The sequence below is a fragment of the Osmerus eperlanus genome, chromosome 11 (genome assembly GCF_963692335.1).
Source record: "Osmerus eperlanus chromosome 11, fOsmEpe2.1, whole genome shotgun sequence".
NCBI lineage: Eukaryota > Metazoa > Chordata > Actinopteri > Osmeriformes > Osmeridae > Osmerus > Osmerus eperlanus.
In genome coordinates, this window is record NC_085028.1 from 9,869,785 (window position 1) to 9,887,737 (window position 17,953).

The 17,953-nt window shown below is 39.8% G+C and overlaps 1 protein-coding gene across 1 annotated transcript; it reads left to right on the top strand.

Moving 5' to 3' along the window:
• The first annotated feature begins 161 nt into the window (after nucleotides 1–161).
• On the top strand, nucleotides 162–8,440 carry tbx2b (T-box transcription factor 2b). The gene is made up of 7 exons (XM_062473143.1): nucleotides 162–981; nucleotides 1,858–2,125; nucleotides 3,283–3,429; nucleotides 4,756–4,832; nucleotides 5,048–5,217; nucleotides 5,975–6,576; nucleotides 6,825–8,440. The coding sequence occupies exons 1-7, from the start codon at nucleotides 620–622 to the stop codon at nucleotides 7,260–7,262; spliced, it is 2,064 nt and encodes a 687-aa protein (XP_062329127.1). The 5' UTR covers nucleotides 162–619; the 3' UTR covers nucleotides 7,263–8,440.
• Nucleotides 8,441–17,953: the final 9,513 nt, after the last annotated feature.

The following is a 17,953-nucleotide window of genomic DNA, read 5'->3' on the forward strand; positions in this document are numbered from 1 at the left end:
CTTTCCTGTCATTGGTTAATATTTTATTCTGTTGACATGTTTTCTTACTGCTAATGCTTCCGACACCTTCTTGTCCACCCCCTTCTCCTCGAGTCTGCCTGGAGCTGTCAAAACCACGCCTATAGAGGCCCACAATTGGTCCAGAAAGCGTAAAATCAGCAATCAAAGGGGCTTGGTTCATTAGTGTTGGGATCGAGGCAGGAAGGACATGTGAGATAGTCACAGTTCTACAGTGAACGGGGCAACATCTCACCATTTCAACTCCGCGTCCGCGTGGAATGATTGCTTTAGCTTTTCGAGAGAGACATCTTATTTTTCAGAGAGCGACCGGTGGAGAGACAGGGAAGCCGATTCCGCTCATAGCTTTGTTATAGCCTTTTCACTTTAACTGATAATATTGCGGGACTCTGTGGAAGTACCAGCATCGGGAGTTTACGCAGTAGTTTAAGAACTACCATTCCGGTTTTTACTTAAATACGCCCTGAGTGCCTTCACAATTCAGAATTACTTCTGTAGGCTGTTTATTGCAAAATACATTTATCTGGAGACGGACCTACAGATTTCTTGCTGGGGTTTTGTACCACTGTATATTATTTCACTATTATTTTTGGATGCACCGATGAGAGATCCAGTTTTTACAGGGACTGCCATGGCTTATCACCCTTTCCACGCTCACCGGCCGACCGACTTCCCTATGTCAGCTTTTCTAGCGGCCGCGCAGCCTTCCTTCTTTCCGGCGCTCACTTTGCCTCCAGGGGCACTCACAAAGCCGATTTCGGACCACGCTCTCGCTGGAGCCGCAGAAGCAGGGCTCCATCCGTCTTTGAGCCACCACCATCAGGCGGCTCACCTCCGCAGTCTTAAGAGCCTGGAACCCGATGAAGAGGTAGATGACGACCCAAAAGTCACACTGGAAGCCAAGGATCTATGGGATCAGTTTCACAAAATAGGAACAGAGATGGTTATAACCAAATCTGGAAGGTAAGAGTATGATTCAAATATGTGACATATTACATGCATGTACATATTACGTATACCCGAGTATTCGTGGTAAAAGCTTCACATTTTGTTTCACAAAATATCTAACAGAAGAGTGGTTGACAAAAGAAACAAAACAAGTAATTCAGTTCAGGGCCTAACCCACCAACTCAACGCATGTTTTTGTGACCTCTTTTACCAATGAAAATCGAGTTCATTAATCATCTAAATAGTGTTAAAACAAAGAATATTGTTTTAAAAGGCTACTATATTTGTTTTTTCTATATGCTACGGTTAAAAAGTAGATTGAAGTCTTATCGGTTTGTTAAACAATAGCTTATTGATTCTCCGTAAAATAGGCTATCAATTGCACCTTTTAAGAAATGGTCGATCATCAAAAGTGTAGGCAATTGGTAAGTGGTGCATAACATAACCTACTTGCAAACGTGTATATAAACAAAATATGCTAAATAAATAAATACATTTAATAATCTGTCATGACAGTTGAGCTTCTGGATTTGTAAACAGACTGTCACTTGAAAAAGTGGATTGGGATTCTGATTAAGTGGGGCTAATAGTGCAATGACATTTAGCTGAAATCAGACGTATCCACATTCACATTGAAATAGGTAAATCAAGCCCACCATACATTTAATATAGAACTGGCATACTTTGTTTGGGGTATTGCTAATCATTTGCTGAAAATTTAATTAATGTAGGCTATTAAATGTTTTTTATCTTCTGGCAATGTAGGCTACATGGAATTTACAAAAAAAAGATTTATATTTTGTCATTAATGTTTTGTGTAGGTGTATTACTTTGAAACACATTGTTTATGAACCACTGAGCTAATTCCACTCTGACATATTTCTCTTTCAGGAGAATGTTCCCCCCTTTTAAAGTGCGAATCAATGGTCTTGATAAAAAAGCGAAGTATATTCTCTTGATGGACATAGTCGCTGCCGATGACTGCCGCTACAAGTTCCACAACTCGCGCTGGATGGTAGCTGGGAAAGCCGACCCTGAGATGCCCAAGCGAATGTACATTCACCCGGATAGTCCAGCAACGGGAGAACAGTGGATGGCCAAGCCTGTTGCTTTTCATAAACTGAAGCTCACAAATAATATATCGGACAAGCATGGATTTGTAAGTACTCGACTTTATACGTCCACATACGCACGAATCCCGTTTGCTCAATCCATGAGTAACCCAATTAAGATATTAGCTATGTAATATGCAATATGAGTTAATATTAGATGCTAGATTATGTTAATGTGATGTTAATGATTTATGCTTTATGATATGGTAGCCTACAATTTTCACTTAAGATGGTTAACTGGATATTTACCAAATATTCTGACAATGTGACACTTCCATTTTTATTGCAACTGCTTACTGAGGCCTATATATGTTTTCAAATACCCCTGTAGAATATTATTAGTCTGACATATTATTAGTGCGACATATTCTTGACATAGGCTACTGTTTATATATTGCATGCATTACGTAGTCTACATGTAGTCGCTATTCATGCATTATTCGAGACGATCAGGAGTCATGAATGCATGATTGGATAAAGCATCAGAAATCGGGTCAAGGAGACGGAGCAGGCATGGAGTTCGCATGGATAGGCGAGCCTCCATACAGAGCACGTTTTGACGTCTGGGTTGATATCTTCATTTCGACTTATCTTGACTGAGTGTGTAACAAAAACAATGTGTGCATGCACTCGGGGGTCTCTGGACGTTTCGCCGCCGTATCGCCAACCTGATATGCTGTATTTTCAGACTGTAAAAATAGGCTAGTGAAGGGAAATGATTAATGCTAAGAAAGTAAATACATAGAAGCCATCGTTACAGTGCGTCTTCAACTCTCCTGCGCCGACTGTAAACAAATCTAACCATTTACATGCCAGACGAAGTACTTGCAATAGGCTATGTTGCTGACATTATTTTGAAATATTCAGCCTAGGCCTGATTTGTCGAGAATGACAATGTCCAGTCTTATAATTCACATAGGGAACAATGACTAAGTAAACAATATTAGAGTCGACAAAAAACATTTTGTAACTAAATACTCTGCGCTACAGATAATTGTTTCGTTTACTGCTTGATAAGCCTATCATCTACAATAAAACCACCAAATCTACATATCAAGCAAAACATATTGGCCTAACTCCTCAATGCATACGACAACAGGTGTGATTAAAGGCCCAAACTTAAAATGCATAGTGGTTGAACAGTAAATAAATCTGTAGGCCTAGTGAAGTCCGTTGCATTGAAATGTGTATTTGTTTTCCTCAGACGATTTTGAACTCCATGCACAAATACCAACCAAGATTCCACATCGTGAGAGCCAACGACATCCTGAAACTCCCTTACAGCACTTTCAGGACATATGTATTTCCTGAGACCGACTTTGTTGCAGTCACAGCTTATCAAAACGACAAGGTAAGCACGCATATAGTAACAGTTAACGTTTGAGTCCCAACAAAACCAAACATTACTTTGCACAATATCTTTGTATTTCTCCTACAAGGGGTTAAAATTAGGAGCCATTTTGTTCTGTTTGCTGTTTTTTGCTTTGTTCCAGTACGCTTAGCCAATTTGTAAGATGAATTGAGAAACCTTTACCTTTAGTCCTATAGATATGTTCATGAGCAGTCATCAGGTATAGGCAAAGTAAAATCGGTGTTTGATTTAGATGACAATCGCTCTGTCTTTAATTGTGGTCTGTCCATTCTTAAAATATTACTTGCCTTTGTCAAAATGTTCAAACTTGTATGATTACTTTGACACAACTTATGTTCAGATCAAAATCCATTCGGTTGTGTCTATAGCACCAACATGTCAATTGTAGATCCATACTTTACCAATAGTGTAGGCTACTCAAAACAAATAGTGATAATTTGATTAAAAGTGTGATTCTGGGGTTTCCGAAATCGTGACAGTAATATATTTGATGGTAATATTATTATATTGGACGGATTTTCTCGTTAAGCCAATTGGTGATCGTGTTCGGGGTGCATTGGTGGTCTTGTTGCTATCGTAAAATTTATGGCAAAGAGTCACAATCGATTAGAAGGCACTTAAGCCCGTCAGTTTGTCCGCGAGCTACACAGTATCTGAGGCCGTGCAATCAAAGCGTGACAGATGGTAAACGCAAGGCAAGAAAGCTGTGGGCTCCCTGATTGGTCAATTCACGAATTCCTCAAGAGTTCCATACAAGGTGAAGAGAGGAAAACACGGGCCTCTCGAGTTGATCCAATTCGGTAAGCAAAATTCGGGTATAGGCGATGTAGGGCCTACACTGCTGCAACACTGTAACTGGCTGCCTCCTACACTATCCAACTGGCTACTGCAGTAGTGATCCAAACCACATTATTAATTATTGATAAAACAGTCATCTGTTGAAGTTATCCACTTTCCCTTTCTGGCTGAAAGATAGGCTGTCTATGGAGAAATATTAAGTCGCCAATTTTTTTATGGGGCTCCTGAGAATAATGTCTCGCCATCAAGCTGATCAATAATTTAAAATATACCGTGTCTTCATTTACAACTAGTAGGCTATGTTTGGTGTTTAACAGACCGCATTGGTGAGAGAATTTCAGAATAAATTAAGTCACATGATCCATAGGCCAAGCTTGCAAACCTATGACATTACCTATATGTCAATTGGCTACTTTCTTCATCATATGTTCATTTTTAACTTATATAACTTTTTTTAATTGTAACATTTTGTTGTCTTTCTTCCTCCCCCCTCCCCTCTCTCTCTAGATAACACAGCTGAAGATAGACAACAATCCTTTTGCCAAAGGATTCAGAGATACCGGAAATGGAAGGAGAGAGAAAAGGTATAGCACATACACTACAATATTTCTAGAACTACATAATATAGTTTCAAGTTTGTCATTTAATTTAGTCCCAACATCACTTTGAGGAAATTATGACAATTAAAATAAGATGCAGAATGTCAAACGACTTTAGCCATGGCTTGCACATGATCTCCTGAATTTGATTATTGAAGATTGTCTAAATACTTTAACTAAAAATCCCAACTCAATTATAGGAAGCAGTTGACCCTTCCATCACTTCGCATGTATGACGATCAATGCAAGGCGGACCGAGATGGGGGTGATTCGGACGCCTCTTCGAGTGAGCCAACAGCCGGCAGAGACACTGTCCACTCACCCTCAGGACCTGTGTCGAGCCCACTAAGATTAAGTCGAACCAGTCGAGGTAAGAAACAGGAATTTATCCTCAAATAGGTGGTCCTATGTAGGCCAGAAATTGGACTGTAAGCAATGTGTAGCCTTGTGTTTTTACAATAGTGAAGGGTTAATTAAGCACACTCAAGTATCCTAATATAAACTGTATTGTTAATGTTATGTATTACTCCTCCATAATATTTCATAATTTGTGGTTTTCGACCAAAAAAAACATTTTAGATTAATAAGAAAAGGTTCAATTAACCTGCAGGCTAACTGGAATTAGGTCTCCAACCTTTGACATGGCTAAAGGCTAACATAGGCAGACAAAATCATTTTGCAGTTTAGTTTATGAATGAGAACACTATAGGGCACAACTATTTTAGCTCAAAAATAATTCCCATAGACGTTTCAAAATAGTGTTTGCAAATGTAATTGTGTATTCATAATTTGACATGACTCTTTGCCACAACTTTTGCTAAAAATAAAACACGACATGTGTTGACATGTGGGAAGGAAATGGTCCAACAGGGCTTGTTAACACTAAATCATGACTGAACACAAAATTGTTATACTTGAATGGTGCGTTTGAGAATAGCCTTTTCATTTCAATATTTTACCCTCTGCCGTTTCAAGTTATTTTTCCCCATTAGCCAATGAAGACAATAGGCCATAAATCCTTATATTATTTGTAATATTCATAACTAGGTGAGATTTGCCACTTCTCAATCTTTGATATATTGTCTATTGACTTACTTTCTATTGTGTTTAAATTTAAATGTCATCAGATGAAAAAACGGGCACTGACAGTGAGCAAGAACTTGACCCTGAGCGGTGTACTGGATCGAACAGCCCGGGACCAGAGCCGCCATCCCCATTCAACTCGAGATGCGAGGACCGAATTAGGGACAGGCCTAATCATGAAAAGAAGGACGAATATTCGGACGCCAGGAAGCACAATGACTCTATATTCAGCATAAGGAACCTCGAGAAAGATAAAACGGAGAGCAGGCACAGGAAAGACGCCACTGATTTGTCCAAAAAGGACTCGGATAACGGTGGCATAAGCGCGAGCAAGGAAGGGTTCTCCCCACTGATGGTCCAAACGGAGAGCCCTTCACACTTCACTGCGAGCCATTTACAAAGCCTCGCTCTGTCTGGCTTGCACAGTCAGCAGTTTTTTAACCCTTTAAACACCGGATCACCACTGTTGTTTCACCCCGGACAGTTTGCCATGGGCCCGGGAGCATTTTCTGCCATGGGCATGGGGCACCTTTTGGCCTCGGTATCGGGAACAAGTGGTTTGGAAAATGGCAGCCTCTCCGCCGTTGCAGGGGGTACCCCGAACCCATTTCCTTTCCATCTATCTCAGCATATGCTGGCCTCTCAGGTAAGAGACGATCAGATTATTTTCTGAATGAATGTGGCGTAGACCCTACCCTAAAAGGGTACTGTTCTACTTAAACATGCAACAGTCTGATCTTACTGTAGAATAGCCTATGTGAGGTGCGTAATTCACAAAATAAGTGCGTGTCAAACAGAATCAAAGGTCTGCTAGCCAACTAAACACCGCATGTTTTAAAGGTTTCGCAAGCTTTTCGGACAGTGTACTAACTACAATCTTTCCTCTGATTTTAGGGCATTCCAATGCCGACTTTCGGTGGCCTGTTTCCTTATCCATACACCTACATGGCGGCCGCAGCAGCCGCGGCATCTGCCCTTCCCGCCACTAGCACCGCTAGCTCACTCTCAAGGAATCCTTTCCTGAGCAACTCGCGTCCTCGTCTCCGATTCAACCCGTACCAGATCCCCGTGTCCATTCCTCAGAGTACTAACCTACTCACCACTGGCTTGCCAGGTGGCCTAAACCCAGGCTCCGAGTCATCGAAATCCGGCAGCAGGGAAACAAGTCCCGCACCTGAACACCATAACCACAAAGCAGGCTCGAGTGTGAGGAACGGCTCCCCCAAAGCAGCCCTGAAGGACTCCATCAACGAACTCCAGAACATACAGAGACTAGTAAGCGGCTTGGAGAGCCAGAGAGAGAGATCTCCTTCGAGAGACTCTCCGAAGTAATTTGAGTTGGAATTATAATTCCACAAGACTTTGCTTGAAATATCACTTTTCGTTTTGTAGGTCCAGGACATTACACCAAAAGGCTTTTTTCCTTTTTTGTTTTGCTTCCGGCCTTAGGAGAGAGTAACCTACCCTCACTGCTAGGTCAAATGTTTTGGGGTAGCCCACCCTTTGTTTAACAGACAGACAACTGTCACAATTCAATAATACAAGAAGCCAAAATGCGTTTGAGTTTCAAGCGTAATGGCTAAAACTTGGACAAACGAAGGAAAATACCAACAGCGTATGCCTACTAACGGTAACACAGCACACAGCATGTTCGTATTAAAACGCCAGTTACAAAATCGTGGCAATGTCTTAGGACTTGAGAAAGACATCTTTATTAATGTAATCAATAGACGTAGGCTACTTTGTTTTGTTTTATTTTTAAAGAGCACTGCATTACTATTGACAATTGGTGTGAGTTTGGCCCATATAAACAGCTGAAGGTGATAGGCCTACGTGTAGAGAGGAAAACAAGCTACATCCAAAAATAAATACTAGGCTATATATATTTCAAAAGGGAGGGGAAATGAACGTTCCGTTTAATGAATTGATAAGAACTTGTCATTTCTGCCAGACAACTGTTTCCGAATTATTTATGTAATTAAAAGAAAATTCTGTAAATAAGCTATAAGGATCCAAGAATATGCAATTGGTATTAATTTATTCAGCTGTACATTGGCGTGTATATAATATTTAGAGTTTAACTCATTGCTTTTTTCCCTTTTACATCAACTTATACTGTAATGAAAGCTATTTAGCGCTTGTTGGTTTGAAACAGTGAATGTTTCTATCTGTGATACATTGCCCTACCTGTGACACGTGAAAGAAACATGTGTGCCATGTTTAGTTGCTGCAAACACTAATAATAGCCTAATAGAAAGCGCTCCTAATTGTCCATTTACCTGACTGTATAATCTGCAAAAGACACAGACATAAGAAAACCTCAGGTATTCACTCCAACATCGGGGAAGATAACATTTCTCCTCAAATGGACACAACGCATATCGACCTTGCTATATAAATAATATTTAAAATTGAAAGGTAGGCTATCTCGTTTATGCTGGTTGTCCGGGTAACTTTTTTGTTGAATTCTTTCACAGTTTCAATAAAAATCGATGTGTTTATTATGTGAATATTATGATGATTCCTCGTGTTCTTTGCTCTAGGTTGACCTTGCAATGTGCCTCACTGCTCATCTGTTACAGCCAACTGAAGCTTGCATATTACTAGTATGCTATGTGTTTCCGTATTTTTCCCACTTGTGCTGTAGGTTATAGGCTAATCTCTCCCTCCTTCGGTCACAAACACACACACACAGAAATTCGACCTAAGTACTTCAGCTCATCAGTCTTGTGCGCCCTCTGTCGGTAAATAATTAAGGTAAAACATAGTTTTCCATGAGTTCAACAGTCCATTTGCCTATCCACAATGAGTTTACATTTAGGCTACATTTGAGATTAGGAGATGTTCATTATTTTACTACAAACTGAAACGTGATCAGCGAATTGGGAATACCCTAAATGAAATAAAATATAAAATATAACAGGCTAATAGGCGTAATTTATTAGCATTAATATTGCTGTATAGTCTTAAAATAGACACACCTGGCAACATGATGACAATAGGCGTCCCTTTTATATACACTGCTTCCATCATCTTTTCCTGTAGTATTGTCTGCATTTGTCTATTTATAGAAATTGAATCGTAATGCAAGTGTATTTATAGGAAGGCAAGAGACGGAAGTTCATTCTCCTTCGTTGGTTAATGACACACATCCTTTAAACTTTCAGCGACATTAGCAGCCATGCAGTTAACCTTTTGAGTAGGCGATGTCAGAAAAACAGACCAACTTGTCACACAAATTAAGGACACCTTGCCAAATAACCCAGTTTAAATGAAGTCCAGTATTTATTTTCACATAGCCCATTAGCTTAATGTATGAACAAAAAATCTGATAAACAATGTCTACAACTTACAAATGCAATGTTTTAATGAAACAATAAGGTAAAATCGTAGGCCAGACCCGTTACAACGCACCCACACACCCACTAGTCTGGATGAGGGTACCTATGTCAAAAAATGTAAGGTGTACCGGGTGCAAGTGGGCTGCTTGCAGGAAACCTCCCCGTATCACGTTGAAGGGGTTAAAGCACTGAGGCTGGGAAGTTTTGGAGGATGGGGCGCTTGGACGCCTAACCACTTTGGCAGCAGACAGGCCTTTGTCCAGCAACCGGCGCCTGTCGCCTGCCTGCCGGCCACACAGCCTACCCACACCCGCACACAAAAGCAGGGGGGAGATCCCGAGAGCCGTAGTTCCTAATTAGAGAGCCCCTTCTTGTTTCTTTTCCTTTCTTTCTGCAGCGATAATCACAAAACTTTCATTATATTACTGGGCCATTGTTACCACTCTGTTATCTTCAATTAACAGAGCGAGCTACTCGACCTCGCACTCTCGGATAAAAAACTATTTGTCTAAAGTAATCAGTCAATGACTGATCAATAGGCTCCTGTGGCGGCCTCGCGGCTCGCAACTAATGTTAGGTGACGGTCCGGGGTAAAAAGGCCAAGACTATTCACAACTTTGTTAAATGATCAGTGTGTGCCGCTATTTTCTTTTGTACTACAACTATACAGGCCTGCAAATCCATACCATCGGCTGCTGAAGGACAAACATAAGTCAAGTAAATTCAAAGTGTAAAACAAGAATAAGCTAAACAAACTGTGTAACCCTACATAAGGGTCTATATAGCCATAACATCTCAGTTTGCCCAAATATTCATTTGCCCGATTCAACCCTTCACCTGTCTGACCGTAAAGGGACATCTTAATAGGTCGGTAGTAATGTTGCGAAATTAAGTGTTAATATTGCGCCTTTGGCAGATGTTTGTGACCTGTTGAATGGGCTGATAATTAGCAGACACGTTATATAACGTAGCCTATCCATAGGCAACACCGGGGACACTAGAGACCTAAATCGAATAACAAGTTGTCTTTCCCCGATGAATATAGAATTTAGCATATTTGGATAATGGAAACACAGCGTCTTAATAATATGTAGTAATTATTGAAAAGCACGCACAAAGCCTTTCAGTATCTGTCTCTAATTCTTTGACACACACACACACGAATATTGAGAAACTGTACAGACAAGTCATTGATTTAGGCTACGTGCGATACAGCAACCTTCAAATACATTGGGTCTACTGTAGTGCCAATCATTGCAAGTAATTCGTGTGTATTCCAGCTCGTAATTATCTTAGCGACAGGACTTACGGCCTACTATCTCGAGAAGAAAAAAATTGAGAACACGGACAACTCAGTATTCGACTGGAGACAGATCTCCTCGTGGAGATAACCAAGCAAGGAAGCAGATATGCAGACAGGAATAGACTACGAAAAGCCTGGCCTCTGTGAGCGCGCGCCTCATGTTGACCAAATAGCTTCATTGGGACTTCTCACTTTTGCGCCTTGAAGAAACCGAGTGTTATTTCAACATTACATTTAAAGTGGATTCTGAGTCACAAAAAGGTGTGACAACTTTTAATAAACAATCTTCAGACACAAGTGCCAAATTTCAAAACACAGACCTATTGCAACTGATCCCTAAATCCATTATTTTACAGTCTATTTAGATTCATTTTTTCGGAATGTGTCCATGGCTGCCACACAGGTAAAATGAGGGAGTGAGGACAGAGTTGTTTGTTGATCATCGATCAATGTTTGACAGGCTGTTTCGCTACAGACAGCTGTCTGTGCGTTTCCAGGTTGGCAAACATGACTTGGCTCTTCAGCTTTACTGCTAGGCTAGATCAAACTCTCAGCTAATTTGGCACCCTAAATACAATCCATCGCCCCCTCCTGGACATTCCTCCCCATCCGTGACTATTTAAAACTGTTTCATTTAAAGCAAGTATACAGGACAAGAACTGTGAATAGGAAACTTGTAGTACAGCGAGTAAATCAAATGGACCAAATAGCTGCCAATCTATAGGCGTCTGTGAAACTCTCTGACATTGCCTGTAAAAAGATATGAATATGAAGATATAAAGTGATAATTAAAACAGTGGTATACTGTCCTGTGCGTCATACTGCAGTGTTTCCATAAAAAGCATGTATTGTCCACACGTGTATGAATTATGGACCACTGGCGCATTTCCCTCTAGCACAAATCAAATACTCCTGAATCTATAGTTGAGTAAAGACGTCACGGTAAACTTGGGGTTAACTGAATTGGCACACAAGTTGTATTTACAGTGTGCTGCAGCAACCTCTTCTTTCTATTCCTTCCATACCAACAATCTACTAGCACAGCTGTAGTAACTAAAACCAACCACTAGATGTCCCAACTACTTGCTTTTCAGGATAAACTTGTAATTTGAGGGAAAACATTATTTCATCATCGCTTGTCTCCAGCTTTCTTCAACAGTAATAAACTCCCCAACAATGCAGTTGACTTGTAGGCCATGCCATGTCTTAAAGATATGTGCATTTTGGGAAAGTTACAAGCTGTAATGTACATTATTTATTCAACTAGTCTGATTGGGAAAAAGAAGCATAATAGTTCAACTGACAAACATCCCATTTGTTGTCATAAGTTTGCTTGCAACTATTATTACTTTGAATATACACTCTGAAATAGACAAATTGAAAGACTTGAGACATTTGGATGTACATTGACCTCTTCAACATCTCCAAAGACTTAAATATGTATGAACTAAAAACCCTCAAATGGAAAAACTGTATATCACAGAAAAGCCAATGCTACAATAAATATGACATGTTTGGAAGGATTGTCATAGTAGGCCAAGAGCTTCTCATTCTTCCTAGCAAAAGAAATGGTGACATTGCATGGAATTGTGGTTCCCCCTTTCCTGTCCAGTATCAAACTCAGACTGAACAGGACATGCTGATGAAATGGACTCACGGGTTGTACATGCATCTTAACTGGTGTGTAGACCTGAGGGATTCTATTCATCTGTGGAATACAGGGGGATGTGTTCAAGACCACCTGAAAAAAACACAGAGAATCAGTGAAGGATTTCTATTGCTGACCCTTGATAAATAATTGTGCTCCTAGCATGCAGACCCTTATACAGACAAACTCTGCACTTACACGCACATACTTAGACACACACACATGCTTGACAGAGATTGACACAGGAGATTAACAAAGACTAACAGTGTCTGTGTCATGATGAACGAAGCGCTGGGCTTAGCCAGGCCAGAGACTAAACCAGTCGGCTCTTCTAAAAACATACAATCCTCTCACACATCCTGGATTTTAGTATTACAGACACACACTTGTGACCGGTGGATATGGCTCATACTTAAAACTCCAAATGTGTGTAGACACACACATACGTCTATATAGGGTTATCAGTACACATATTCATGCAAGTGCATACAGACATGGTCAGTACTGTATACTGCCACAATGTCACATGTAAATGGAAAAAAAAAAAACACACTTTGAGTAAAATATACCTGTGTAATCAGTGCTCCGTTTGTGTGATGCACGGTGCCACAGAACTGTCTAGTGGGAGTCAGGTGGCTGAGCGGTGAGTCGGGCTTGTAATCAGAAGGTCGCTGGTTCGATTCTCGGCCGTGTCAAATGACATTGTGTCTTTGGGCAAGGCACTTCACCCTACTTGCCTCGGGGGAATGTCCCTGTACTTACTGTAAGTCGCTCTGGATAAGAGCGTCTGCTAAATGACTAAATGTAAATGTAGTAGCTCTCAGTCCAAGCGTTTCTATTTATCTATGACACAAAAGTATCTCTTCTCTTAAAAACAAAATACTTTTGGAAAGTCGTTTGAAAAGCATTGTCAGATGAACACTGACAAGTCAATAGCAGCTAATAAAAACAGGGGAAAAAGTGAAGTGTCACATGACAAACAGCTTTCCTGCTTTTGACACATACAGACACAAGTTAAAAGTCAGGAGAAGCAAGCAGTCCCAGTCGGAAATGCGTTTCTACAATCCAAGTCCCATCAGAACCCCAAAACCCTCATTTACCTTACTAAAACAGTAAATAAAGTCGAGTAAATTCTTTCCCCCCACAGGCACAAACTCTGTTTTCAAAACAGTTGTTTTGGCGGATAGTGCTACAATGGCAATAGCTGGACAACAGGGGGAGTTTTGGAGACCCTGGTCTATTGGAGTGGCTGAGAAACGTGTAAAGTACTCGAGATAGAATTCCATAATGAGAACCGGAAAAAAGAATGTGAATAAAATGCAGCCCAGGTTTCTAAGCAAACACTCAACAGATGTCCACCCACTGTAGTCAAGACAACGACATGTCCCACTGGTTCAGAACCAGTTTGGTTGTGCATCTTAGGCCATTTTTCAATGCATGTATATACACACATTGGTGTGTGACGCCCTCTAGCATTGTGACCTTGGAATTTTGTATGAAGAAAAGGCAGCTCCACTAGACCTTTTGACATAACACAAAAAGAAAACCCACATAAAAAGGTCTCAACGGCAGTAGGAAAATCACAGTCTACGTTCTAACACATCCTGTTCATATGGTGACACCCCCCCCCCCTCTCTCTGTGGTTTGGTGATTTTTGCAGATGATAAGGTGTGTTAAGATGCATGGGTGTTAAAAAGAGGATACACAGGAAGAGGGAAATATGGTTTAGAAGGAGCCTGCCCGCTCGTTGGGAGGTCCGAGCGCCATGGTGAGGGCCAGGCTTGGAGAGCTCTGTGATGTTGGATGGCTAAACCGTGTCCCATGTCTGTCGTTAGATGCGGTGAACAGGAGTAGAGGTGTGTGTGTGTGTGTGTATGTGTGTAGACAGGTCTACGGTGTGTATATGTCTGAGTGAGTATAACAAAACTATAATAATGAGTGTGTGCAGACAAGAGTATGTATGCGTATGTGAGACTACAGTGTATGTGTGTGTGAGTATTTGTGTGTGTGAGTGGGTAAATTAGTGTAAGCAAAAGAAAGGTTGTTTGTGTGTGCACAGAGAAAAGCTTTGACTGGATCCTAAACCACATAGCACATGATGCCTACTTATCCCTCAACAAGAGTGATACCTAAGTCGACCAAGTACAACAATTGACCCTGACACTAATATCATCAAGCACTGCTATGAACTAAATGGTAACAATGCAAACACGGCTCCACTTCAAAGATCTGGAGGGCTTATTATCGCCAAGAGATCCAGGCCAGAGCATGACACTTGTCCAATAATAATGCTTAGTCACTATGTCTTGAGCTATCTTAGCTATCAAGTATGCAAGTTTGTTTTATGATGCACATTTATTGTAAAGCTGGTGCCCTGCACATGACCAACAAGTGCACATAAAGAACACAAAGAGAAAAAAAACACAGTGTAACAACCATACAAGCCATATAAGACATGTCTTAATATCCAGTATCTCTTCAGCCCTGACTTTCGTGTGGAGATAGTTGAACCAAACCCATCAGTACCTACACACTCAGAAAGGAATGTGAGTCTGTCTTTCCCCCTGTGACTAGTCGGAGGCTAAACAACCATGTGGTTTTTTGTTGAGATTTGTACCAAGACACCCTTTACTACTTGACAGGCTGGGTCCAAAGTTACATTTGTTCTTGACAATCCTGAATCATGTCTATAAACTGTCTATTCGCCTTGATGAAAAGCCAGACGATGTCAAAAGAGCTTGAGTTAGCTCTACCCCCAAGAGGGCCACATTATGGTATGGGAGAGACCCTAGTTATAGTCAAAATGTTTTCCCATACCTCAGGGGTCATCCATTGATGGTTTATGTTTGTTTGCATTTAGCTTTGTTTATTAGCATAGCCAATCTTCAGCAGCAGAACTAAAGGTACATTGTATTGAAGGCCACAAAACTCTGTACTGAGCATTTAAATTTAGCCTAGCATTAACTTATTCTCCAGGTAATTGTTTTAGCTTTTATAGGTCAACAGGGGGAAAAAACAACAACTATTGTGGCTACTTTTATTAAACAATAATGTTACAAATGTATTTTGGTTTGCTTGTCTTCTGAAGACAATGTCTGCATTTGCATATATATTTAATATGGGAATAATTTAGAATCCACCCAGGATTAAATAATGTTTTAATCCATATTGTACAGTGCAAAGACAGCAAAACAGTAACTGTTATACCAGACTGCTAGACCGTGAAATATTAATCAGAATTTATTAGCAAATACATTATCCATGACATGACCAAGTACGATATTTTGCTTGTCCATATAAACAACACATTTGTGAAGCATATGCTAACATCTAATTAGGCGTTTACAAAGGTTTAGATAGACCTAAGTTGTAACTTACATGGGACTAATGTCTTAGGATTTATTCTGTCCTATAAAATTTACATTCAAAATGATGAACTTTGGAAAATTATTTGTTTGACAAACCTTGACTCAACTCAAATGCATTTCCCATCCAAATTTGACCAACAAACCACATTTTTAAGTAATTGACCCCAAAGGATTAAAGGGTGGAGATTTAATTTGACCACACAAATTGTGGCCTATATGCTTTTGCTTTCCAAATTAAGCATACTTACTTTATGACATATTTCAAAACAACGCAACAGTACAACGTTACTTAAAATTGAAATAAACAACAAAGATTGAGTTAATAGAAACAAGCCCTTTCAGAAAATAGTCAGCAGTGGTGTGACTGAATCCCCCCGTTTTTGAGGGATCAGATTGTGAATTCCAATGGTGCCAAGAGTTTCACTGTATGGTTGCCCAACAATATGCCTAGCCAAAATCACCAGCCAAGATCAGGAGATTTTTGGATGAAAGCCACTGTTTAATAGACATAGCAGCAAACTGATTCTTAAATCAAGAGTACCACTCAATTGCATGAAGTTCAGTCTCTTGTTGTTCCTAGTGCAATTACAGTCAAAAATATGGGACTGATGTCTGCACCTGGAAAACATGAATTTACCTATAATCATTAACTTGAATTCAATCTACGTAATGAAAAAACTTGAAATAAATAAACATGAAAATCATCCCTGACAGACTTGCCATTCAATAAATAGCACTGCAATAGATTTACATAGCCTACAACACAATTTAGGCATAAAGCAGCCCAAAATTACACACAACTGAATCCAATAAACATGTAAGAGCCAACATAATTATATAATTTACATCTATAATTCTTTGTTAACATAGTAGCACCCTGCCGCAGTTCATCTGTTATAATGAACAGGCGGCGTAGAGGACGGTTTCCCATGATGCTCTATGGATACAATGGGGCGCCTGGAGCGGACAACAGCAGAGCACCAGTGCAATCTACAAAAACAGACTGCACCACCAATCTGTGACAAGCAGTGGCCAAATCTAGGCAGCCATTGGCCAAATGAGATTAAACAACCACTTAAAGCCATTGGGTTTATGCAATGGTGGGCCTCACACCAGAGTGGGTTGGGGGGGAAATAGCTTCTGTGCATAAAGCAGTGTGCTAAACTAATAATCATCTAGGAACTAGAGGTGTGTGTAACCAAAATTTAATAAACTTGGACTGGAAAATGATCATGGTCTTAGAGACAGTTCCACTTCAAGAGAATAAAGAAAAAGATAAGAGAGGTGAAACAGCAAGGCACTGAGGAACCACATCAGCCCTCTTTTATTGTTTATTAGCAGTGACCCCACCATCCCCCGCTGCCAATTACATAGCAAAATGTTTTCCCAAGGAAAGAAAAACGTAGACTCCCATTGCTGTAAATCAGTCGATGGACAATTTATTCTCCAGTGACACTGTTCTTGTTTCTCAAATGCCTACTCTACAAGACAATAAATAAATAAGCAGGAATGGTAACAAAAGATTACAAATGTAAAGTTAAAAGTTTTGTGAAGTCACAAAGTCATTTTCATACAATTGTATGCCATGTGCCAGAGTTGGAGTGGTAAAAAGGGGCAACTAATTCAATGTAAACAACTTGATAAAGCGAGAGAGTTGAATGAAAGATAGAGAAAGAGTTGAAAACTATTCAGTTCATGTAGCTTGCTAGATGAACATGATGATAAATCAAATCCAAAAGAAAACCGTCACCTATTACAACAAAGATATGCATTATTTGTAGTACAGTGTGTACAGTAAAAATCCATACAAATTACCTAAATTGTCTTGTTCAAACTAAATACTACCAAATTCGTCAAAAGTCGACTCAAACATGGTCATTTACAAAATTAGGACATTGTATAAAAGGCAAAATTAGTGTATACTTTCTGAAGGAGAGTGTTGTGTATATCCAATGCATAATTAATGGCACGTCAGGTCAGTTCGTTTAAAATCGTTGTAGTTGATTTACTTTACTTAATACTTTTAATTCAAACTTCGTAAACCTTCTATCAATGCATTTGATATTTAACTTAAATCATTAAAAAAGGTAGAATGCAGGTTCCTCTCTTCATGTAAACGTAATGAAATACATTTCAAGTAAATATCTTGTTTGAATGGTGATTGTGTATCCTGAAGGCAAATTCAAAACGCTTCTGTCAAAGAAATTCAGAGTCGACAAAAATAGGAAACTTTCCTATTGGGTACAGAAATGTCCCTCCATGGACAATATCCATATCATGAACAGACATAAAAAATATATATTAACTGAAGAAAACGAAAAGGTTTGACTCGTTACAAACTATGGATGAGTAAACGTGATATT